Source organism: Lactuca sativa, chromosome 8 (assembly GCF_002870075.4).
Source record: "Lactuca sativa cultivar Salinas chromosome 8, Lsat_Salinas_v11, whole genome shotgun sequence".
In the NCBI taxonomy this organism is placed as follows: Eukaryota; Viridiplantae; Streptophyta; class Magnoliopsida; order Asterales; family Asteraceae; genus Lactuca; species Lactuca sativa.
In genome coordinates this window covers 134319335-134329302 of record NC_056630.2, presented here as the reverse complement: position 1 = coordinate 134329302, position 9968 = coordinate 134319335, and the positions used below count along the sequence as shown (strand labels likewise).

The 9968-nt window shown below is 36.2% G+C and overlaps 1 protein-coding gene across 2 annotated transcripts; it reads right to left on the bottom strand.

Annotated features, from left to right (window-relative positions):
* Nucleotides 1-4779: 4779 nt before the first annotated feature.
* On the bottom strand, nucleotides 4780-8690 carry LOC111918376 (ATP-dependent 6-phosphofructokinase 6). Of its 2 annotated transcripts, XM_023914049.3 has the most exons (13): nucleotides 8423-8690; nucleotides 8122-8344; nucleotides 7539-7585; nucleotides 7390-7429; nucleotides 7068-7268; nucleotides 6819-6977; nucleotides 6670-6723; nucleotides 6503-6571; nucleotides 6286-6415; nucleotides 5929-6194; nucleotides 5633-5681; nucleotides 5398-5552; nucleotides 4780-5322 (listed from the first exon to the last, which is right to left on the bottom strand). In XM_023914049.3, the coding sequence occupies exons 1-13, from the start codon at nucleotides 8425-8427 to the stop codon at nucleotides 5125-5127; spliced, it is 1596 nt and encodes a 531-aa protein (XP_023769817.1). In that variant the 5' UTR covers nucleotides 8428-8690; the 3' UTR covers nucleotides 4780-5124. The 2 variants fall into 2 exon arrangements, with proteins under 2 accessions (XP_023769817.1, XP_023769816.1); XM_023914048.3 differs by having other exon boundaries at nucleotides 8122-8690.
* Between the last annotated feature and the right edge of the window lie 1278 nt (nucleotides 8691-9968).

Here is a 9968-nt window from a genome sequence, read left to right as displayed (position 1 = left end):
AAGGTTTTCACTTTACGATCCAAAGATGGCTACAAGATTCTCCACATAATTTAGGCAAGCATCGACATAAATGTCCTCTAAGGGAACCACAACCACCTCATCAGCTATACATTTCCTCAAATGAGATACATGGTAAGTATCAAGGATCTGACTCAAATCCTCTGGTAGCTCCAACCAGTAAGCCACCTTGCCCATACAGGACAACACTTGAAAAGAACCAATGAATCTGGGGCCCAACTTGCCCCGCTTCCTGAAGCGGATAACACCCTTCCAGGGTAACACCTTCAGGAGTACAAAATCCCCCACCTGAAACTCTAACTTTGAGCCCCTCCGATCTGCACAACTCTTTTGACGGCTCTGAGAAGTCAAAATCCTTTTCCGAACCTGCTGTATAAGCTATGTCATCTTGAGCACGACTTTCGTTCTCCCCATGACCCTCTTCCCCACTTTACCCCAACAAATAGGAGTTCGACACCTTCGACCATAAAGGAGCTCGAATGGGGGCATACTAATACGAGCATGATGGTTGTTATTATAAGACAACTTAGCCAAAGGAAGATAGAAGTCCCAACTCCCACAAAAATCGATAACACACGTGCACAACATATCCTCGAGCATTTGAATCGTCCGCTCGCTCTGCCCATTCGTCTGTGGATGGTACGCGGTGCTAAAAAGTAGCCGGCTACCCAACTCCTCATGGAACCTCTTCCAGAATCTGGAAGTAAAACACACATCCCGGTCAAACACAATATATGTCGGCATCACATGCCAAGCCACCACCTTATGAACATAAATCTCAGCCAAATTCTCTGCACAAGAGTTCTCACTTATAGCTAAGAAGTGAGCACTCTTCGTCAAACGATCCACTATCACCCAGATAGTGTCAACACCCCTCCTAGTCCTCGGTAACTTAGTAATGAAATCTAAAGTAATATGTTCCGACTTGCATAGCGGAACCTCCAGAGGCAACAACTTGCCCTGAGGGCGCTGGTGCTCCGCCTTGACCTTTCGGCAGGCCAAACATCTCTCCACAAACCATGCCACATCTCTCTTCATACATGGCCACCAATAGTTATGCTTCAGATCAAGATATATCTTTGTGGCCCCCAGGTGGATAGAAAATCTTGACTTGTGGGCCTCCTTCATCAATATCCGTCGGGCCCCACCCTAATCCGTCGAAACCTGACCGATCACCCGCTCACTCTTACAGTTTTCTTCTTTTATGTCCTTCGACTGTGCTCCCTTGATGTTCTTCAAAACTAGAGTCATCACTGTTATCCTCATACATACATCTCGCATCAGGGTACTCACGGCCCTCCGGCTTAAGGCATTGGCCACCATATTGGCCTTACCTGGGTGATACAAGATCTCACAATCGTAGTCCTTCACTAGATCCAACCACCTTCTCTTTCTCATATTCAAATTAGGCTGATACATAAGGTATCTCAGGCCCTTATGGTTCGTGTAAATGGTACACCGAAAACCATAGAGATAGTGGCGCCAAATATTGAGGGCAAAAACCACTTCCCCTAACTCCAAATCATGAGTGGGGTACCTTGTCTCGTGAGGCTTCAGCTGCCTCGAAGCGTAGGCTATCACATGCCCTCTCTGCATCAACACAACACCTAGACCCGTAATGGATGTATCACAATAGACTATGAAATCCTCAACTCCCTCTGGGAGGGCAAGCACTGGGGCCTCACACAACCTCTGACGTAGAGTCTCAAATGATATATGCTGCTCAGGACCCCAACTAAAAGCAACGTCCTTCCTGGTCAACTTGGTGAGAGAAACATCAATCTTGGAAAAATCTCTGATGAACCTCTGATAATAGCCTGCCAAACCCAAGAAACTCTGAATCTCGGATGGAGATCTCGACACTTCCCACTGCATCACCGCCTCAATTTTGGTTGGGTCGACCAAAATACCGTTTTGTTTGATGAGGTGCCCCAAAAACTAGACATCTCTCAACCAGAAATCACACTTGGAGAATTTGGCATAAAGCCTCTCCATCCTCAACACCCCAAGAATCTATCGCAGGTGCTCCTCATGATATTCCCTAGTCTTCGAATATACCAGAATGTTATCAATAAAAATGATCACTGATCGATCCAACATGGACCTACACACCCGGTTGATCCACGTGTAGCTCTCGACGGGTACTATAACTTTCTATTAGGTTGTATTGGCTAATTCCGACTTTTATTTTTAGCCGTTTTTCTAAATTATATAATAATTTTGTAAAAATCATAATTCTCTCGTACAGACTTCGATTTTGGCGTTCCTTTTACCAAAATTCCTATTTTAAATAGTACTACAATTATCATTTGGTGACTTTACCCAAAAGTCAATCATTCTCTCCACACCTTTTTCTTAATACGCAACTTTACATTTTTATCATTTATTGATATATTTTATGTATTAAGTCTATTATATTCGACGTTGGTCACTTTTCGTAAATAACGATCGGTACCAAAAGTCACCATAGTTACAACACAGCTAGACGCTTCCTTTGTCAGTGTAAGTCATAAAGGCTTATGGGTCATCAAAGTATTTGATGAATATGGTTTTCCAATTCATCTACGTCTGTGAGTAATGAGCTCACATTAGCAACGTAATTCACAAGACCGTCTAGAATGATCAAGTGTTGTCACCTACTCTGTGGGGTGACCAAACATACCGCTAACAGTTGCATGATCGTGACCTACCATTTCTGGTCATCCCGTACGGAGCTACTGTACATCGACACCTGATAGTGTCATGGGACAGAATTTTACTCTACGTTCCTAGGTTACACATATCTATAATCGAGAGAGAAAGTGTGGGTGGTGTGAAGGAGAATGAGGCTGAGCACATCTATTTATAGCCCATATGCACCCTGTGCACTCCAACCACGTCGATCCTCTCGTTTTGCAACACATGTCAGGTCCAAATTTGTCTGTGTCCCTATGTCGGCAGCCTACTGCACGTCGTGCCTCTCACGCGCATGCACGTGAATTTCTGATTGTTCAAGAAATCATATTTTCTTCATACGGGCTACATTTTCGACGTTTTTTTATATTCATGCGTAACTAACGACGAGATCTACAACTGTCATTTATACTCCGTCAGCTACTTTTGAATTTATTTTTAACAGACTTAGATTGTTAAAGTCCGTTAAAAATTTATAACTTTCTCATATGATATCCGTTCCCGACTGTCTTTATATTGACAAAACCATATGGATAAGATCTTCAATTCTCGTTTAGATTGTTCTTCCTAACAATCAACCGATCTCTACTTCGGTTTCTGATAAATTCCTCTTACGAATTCAGATTTGGGCGTTCTTTACATGTACGTTCTCAGTTTAACAATTATTACGACTTTCGTTTAGACCTCTTAGGCTAAAAACAATTTATTAAAAATTAACTTTTTACGATACACAGAGTCTTGTCAGTTTAATCGCGAAACTTCGAAGAAGCATAACTTCTTCATACCAAGTCGGATTTCAATGTCCTTTATATGTACGAAACACTTATCACATAAATTATAACTTTGGTTAAGGTTATTTATCCTGAATAACCTCCTATCAAAAATCATTTTTATGTTTATTATCTATAAATTGACTAGCCCGAATCTACGGGGGTTACAAGATCATATCACAGCTTACAAAGACATACATAATGCTATTCAAACCCATCTTAAGACATTTTTGTTATAATTACCATCATGTCCTTATATTTTGTATTTTTCATGGAGGCTATGTGTAACACAAATACAACACCCACATATGTATATAAGAGGGTGTTTGGATTAGATTTTTAGTTTATTGCTTATAGCTCATTTGTGGTGGGAATAAGCAATAAGCAATAAGCATGGGGAAGGATGTTTATTAAAATTAGCTTATTTAGCCTAATAAGTTGGATTTTATCCAAACACTCAAATTAACTTATCATGAGAATAAGCAATAAGCACCTCTTTTTTTTCCTATCCAAACACCCCCTAAGTGTGCATATATTTGGATGAAAATGGAGTGCTATTTATGTTTGTTAGTTGTTTATCATCAAATTCATAAAGGTTATAACTTAGCCATAGTTAGTTTGTTACGTTCTATACTTTTGTATATAATCACAGCAAATTATAAATTTACTGTTATTGCTACTTTAAAGAAAAACCTGATAATATTACCAACGAAAATATGTGGAAAATTATTATGTAGGTAATCTATGGAAAACAATAGGTGGATAATCCGTGAGAAACATGTGGTGGATAATCTGTAGGTATTCTTAGTAAAATATTTATGGATGATCCTTAGATAATCTGTAGGAAAAAATTAACCACAAACATTTACCCGAATCCATGGATAAACACCATGACCCACGGATTTTATTGTGGATGAAGGTTTCTTTTTTCCCCTCCATATTTAACAAACAAGACTTTGGAAAAATTTACCTTATCTTTGACAAATATTGGTCTTACATAATATGTTAGTACAAACGACAATACACCGTTTTTGGATGTTCATACATCTATGGTGTATCTAAACAAGATTTGACACCTTTTTTAACGAAAAATTTAATTTACTTCTAATTTCGTGTATGTGTAAGATAGAAACCTCAAGAAAAAAGACAAAACCTGATACCGTTGGCTAGAAACTAGGTGATATTTAATAGAAACTAGGTGACATTTAACTGATAAAAATGAACCAACAATGGCCAAAGTTTTAATATGTTAGAATAATTTAGAACAACAATCAATGCGTAACATTAAGACTGCTTAATAAATGTAGATACCGAAATATAACGTTAGGCGACTGTTTTGACATATATATATTTGTTTATAAATGGATCCATTTAGCTTATATCCAATGCCAAACAAGGGCAAAGGTAAACCCTACGAAGAGATCAATTCGAGGGTATAGTTACATTATTTTAGGCACACGTACGTACTTTGTCTTACCAAAGCAATTACAAGAAAATCTGCAATGGACGTCCATCCTCCTATATGCATGATATGAACCTTAACTACAAGTATACATATATATATAGATATAATTTTTTTTCATGTGGGTGGGTCATCCATCATCCAACCCATGCTTATTCATTCCACTTCTTGCATGCAACTCAAAAACAATAAACGATCCGATCAACAAACACCTGTTTCCTTGGTCACCACACCGTTATCCGCGACCTGGTCATCAAGCAGCTGAGTTGGCGGTGCTTCATCCATAATAGACTCAATAATATCTTTAGTATTTAAAAAACTCGGTTGATTCGTTGATGACAACATCCTGGCCCACATCCGATCCGTTATCACAACCTTGTTTTGCATCTCCGTAATTCTCTGCAAAACTCAACCCGTTTCAGGTTTGACTTTGACCCAAACTTTTTCAAGGGTATAATTGTAATTTCAACTTACGTAAAACGGTATGTAACATTCTCTACCGTGGACTGGGCCCACAGTGCACCCGGTATATCCAGCCATCGCTCCATGAACCGCACTCTGAGCAAGAAGAGTGCTGTAAACGTTATCCGATGCGTTACTTGGAACAGCTCGAATCATATACGTAGGATCTATCATTTCAAAAAAAAAAATGTTTATCGACTGCGTTATCGAATCATGTAGGTAAAATGACGAATATACCCTTCGGTACCTATATATTTTAAGTTGATCTCCATTTCCGTTCGGTTCTTGAAATGAGCCTGATTATATAAATAAATCAAAAAATTTGGTTACACCATGGTTGACTATTGCGGTCAAACATTCTGACGCAACACAGTATACCGGAGTATACCGGACTGGATGGGACTGGACAAACTTTTGTACCACCTTTATGGGATGGGACTTGACATAATCATTGAAATTTTTGTCGGCTGAACACAGCACAACCTGTTATGTCATGTTGTGTACTGTGTACTGTGTACTGTGTGTACTGTATACTGTATGTACCTTGATCTTTTGAGATAACCACAAGCCAATGTCGTCTAAAAGCTTGTTTCCGGAGGCATCCTTGTTGTCGGTGGCTCGTAAGCTCTCAGCCACAAGTTCTTGTCCTGCACCTTCTGCTACAACAATTACCATATGCCCGTTTTCTTTTATTCTTTTTTCTATGTATTCAAAAAGACCACCGGGTCCTTCAAGATAGAAAGGTGACTCAGGGATCAAACAACAATCAACATCTCGGCTTGCAAGAGTCGCATACATTGCAATAAACCCTGCATAAATATTTTAAAAAATTTAAACCACAAACACTAACTTTTTATGTTCATTTTATTTAATTCTTTAATATTGTTTTATAAAACTTACCACTATTACGTCCCATTAACTTAACAAGTCCTATACAATTCTCGTTGCTCTCTGACTCAACATGTGCTGCGTTAATCGCACGTTGAGCCTCCTCAACAGCAGTATCAAATCCAAATGATTTATCAATAATCTATAAAAACAAAATCAAAAGTAATGAATTTTATTTTAATTGTAGGAGACGAAGGACTAAAACCGACAATACTTCAATATAAAGTACCGGAATGTCATTATCGATAGTTTTTGGAATCCCGATAACAGCAACTTTAAGACCCCGTCTTCTAACTTCCTGTATAAATACAAAAAAAGAATGGTTACACTTTTCTTAATTAAAAATAACTAATTTTGTTTCAATCTTGAAGATCATAAGAAAATTAGGAAACAAACCTCGTAGATAGCAGACGCCCCTTTTTGTGTTCCATCTCCACCTATTATATATACCTAAAATACACAAAACCATCAAGGTTATACTTCTATATAACAAAAAAAAATAGTAATATTACTTGTTTTTGGTGCTTTATAGTTTATATAATAACCTGATTAATTCCACGATCTTCAATGCTATTGACTATCTTTTTGTTATCATAGCCACCTCTTGATGTCCCGATTATGGTGCCACCTCGTTTATGAATCCCATTAGCAACTTTAGGTGTTAATGGGATTGTATTTCTGGAATAAAATCCTCTGTATCCACCCTGAATATGAATTAAAGTTGTATGTAATTAAGATCATACTCATAACTTTTTTATGAAGGAAAGTTGAAAAAGTTAAGAGTTTTTACTTACTTCAATCCCTTCGATTCTTGTAACTCCATACATGTCATGTAAACTACAAACTATTTCTCTAATCACAGTGTTGAGACCTGGGCATAGGCCCCCACATGTTACAATACAAGCATGAACATCACCTGATTTAAAATACACCTTTTGGCGGGGTCCAGCACGTCGAAAATGTATGCCACGAGGACTATTGGCATGAACTACAATCTGTGTAAAAAAAAAAGACAAAAAGGATGACATAAGAACATAATATTAAATTTTGTTAACCGTTACATGCTAAAACATTCTTAAGAATCTAATATTGAATGTAAAATATCAAAGTATTGACCTTCTGAGCAATGGTGTCATCCATATCTACAAAATACTGCCTGAGAAAACACAAGAGGTAGTATAAGAAATTAAGAATCAGCTCTATGCCAAATTTAGCCTTGAAAATGAAGAAGGAAATGCTTAAAAGGGCCAAGATTATCAACTTACTTGACCACTGCATATGCAGGATTATCTTGAAGGGGATTTGGAAATGTCTGCAAGAAATCATACACATAAATATCAATAAGATAAGCTACATCTAAAGATTTGATCTTCTTCTTGTAAGTTTGATTAGATTCGGGTGTCTTCACATGGGAAAGATGAGGAGACTTGAATATATATGTGTGTGTGTTTCTGCTTGCTAAAAGGTAACCAGAATTGAAGTATGCCTAACTTTAGTTTATTGTTTATAACGAAAATTTTGAACTATACTTATGATAGTTGATTCACTTGTAGACTTAAACACCAACTTCAAACTCACCTACTCTGGTCCCAACAAATCAGGATAAAAAATGAATTGATAAAAACTAATCAATAATCAGAAGAAATTTTAAGATGACAAAATTGGCGAGCAAACTTCATCAGACAGGCATGATTAATGGAAATAAATCAAAATTCCCAAAAAGTGCCTCAAAGAAATTTGCCCAAAAGAAATCAATGGTTTTAATAAATTTTAGTGAATCTAACGAAGAACATACGATCAATCATGTGTGTGTGTGTGTGGATGTGAAATGAAAGCGATAGAACATACTGGAAGATCAGGGATGTAATCGGTCAAATGAGGAACATCTTCAAGTACGTAGCCATAGTCGCCGGTGACAATCTTCGGTAGAGATAACGCGGTAGCAGCCGACGGCGGACTCATAATTGAACTCTGAGGTGAAACTTTAACTTTAGCTTTTCTTCTGCTAGGGTTATCTGTCTTCCGATTACGAGTATTATCGCTGCTTAACTTGAGACCGCCGACAGTAGAACTGTTAGTTACAGAATGCATTAATGATTGAACAGCAAACCTTCGAATTCAGCTAAAACAACAACAGAAATTTACACACAACATCTCTATATACGAATCGAAGTGGAAATCGACCAGGAAAAAAGCAGATTGAACACCAAATTAGACTAAACTAAGTTTGATCTTTTCCCAATTTTTTGAAGTTTGACTTTGAATTAACTGATTGCATGTGTTTCTGGATGCAAAGAAACATGTGGAGGTGTCTGTTTTTGACGAGAAAATGTAAATTTCAATGAAAAGTGGGATTTAGTGAACGGTTTATAGAATTTCTGGGGGAAGAAGCATAAGAACAGAGGAAGAGTTTGGAAATGGCAGTTAAGGGCTTCAACTATTTAAGAATATCGGTTTTGGGGTGAATTGCTAAAAGATCTTTAAGTTTATAGATTATTCTTTTTTGGCACTCCAACTCTTGTTTTATTCTGAATTGACACAAAACTTTATTTTTACATTTAAGTGATTTTTCTTCTTCAAACACCTAATATTATAATGACTCATATATCTCTTTTTCACAAAGAAAAAAATAACAACAACTCTATTAGGGATATACTTAAATGTCAGGGGGTTTTATGTCATTACCTCTAAACTAAGGGTCTTTGAAAAGAGAGAGATCGTATTCATAGGAATAATCGATCCTGAAACTAGCAACCAGACATTTAAAACCCATTGTCAGTTTGTCACAAATGAGTCTTCCTGCAAATTTCTGTTTTGTAGTAAATTAAAAATTAGGAGTTTTGTTAAAATATTAAAATATATTTTTAAAATAATATACAAGAATAACTCTTGTAGTTGGGTGGGGTTGTGAAGTAGTAGAAAACAGATTCGGATATGACCGTACCAAAACGAAAGAACAATTTTGAACATATAAGAATCGAAAAAGCAAAGTGTATAAAATAGTGTATGTTATATATTTAAATTAATTATAAATACATAATAAATATATTTTAAGCATTATAAACCAAAAAATAAAAATATGTCTGAGAACAACAATGCTGAACACAATTTAAACATGTAAACTATGGAAATTTATAACCTCAATGATTTCTTTCATTTTTGTTGTAACATGATGGGGCTTGTATATATTGATGATAATATATTATTTTATTAAAGTTATTTGCTGACGAGGTGACTTGTTTAGTTAACAATAAATAATATAAAACGGAAGTCAACAGTATAATATCTTTTTCCGGTATAAAGTGTAATAAACATTTCTTTGTGGTTCATATTGTTTGGAATCTTCTAGCGATCATACGGTATATTCTACTTTCTCTTATTCCTTTCTTTTACTAGTGATGATGTTATTATAAGTTGTAGCCTAGAAACATATTTGCAGAACATGTTTGAAAATTATATTATGCTTGAAATTTATAATCAAAATTCATAAAGAGTTTGAGATTTATATTTTCAAACTAGATTATTTTTGAAAATTATGCTTGAAACACATAATGAAGCTCAAAAAATTTAGATTTTAACAGAAAAAAGAATTTTCAAACTTGTATTTTGTCAAAAAAAAAAAAAAAAAAAAAAGTTTGAAAATCAAAAAGTGTTCGAAAATCTGCATTTTTGAACTCCAAGCTCATTTCCTTAGT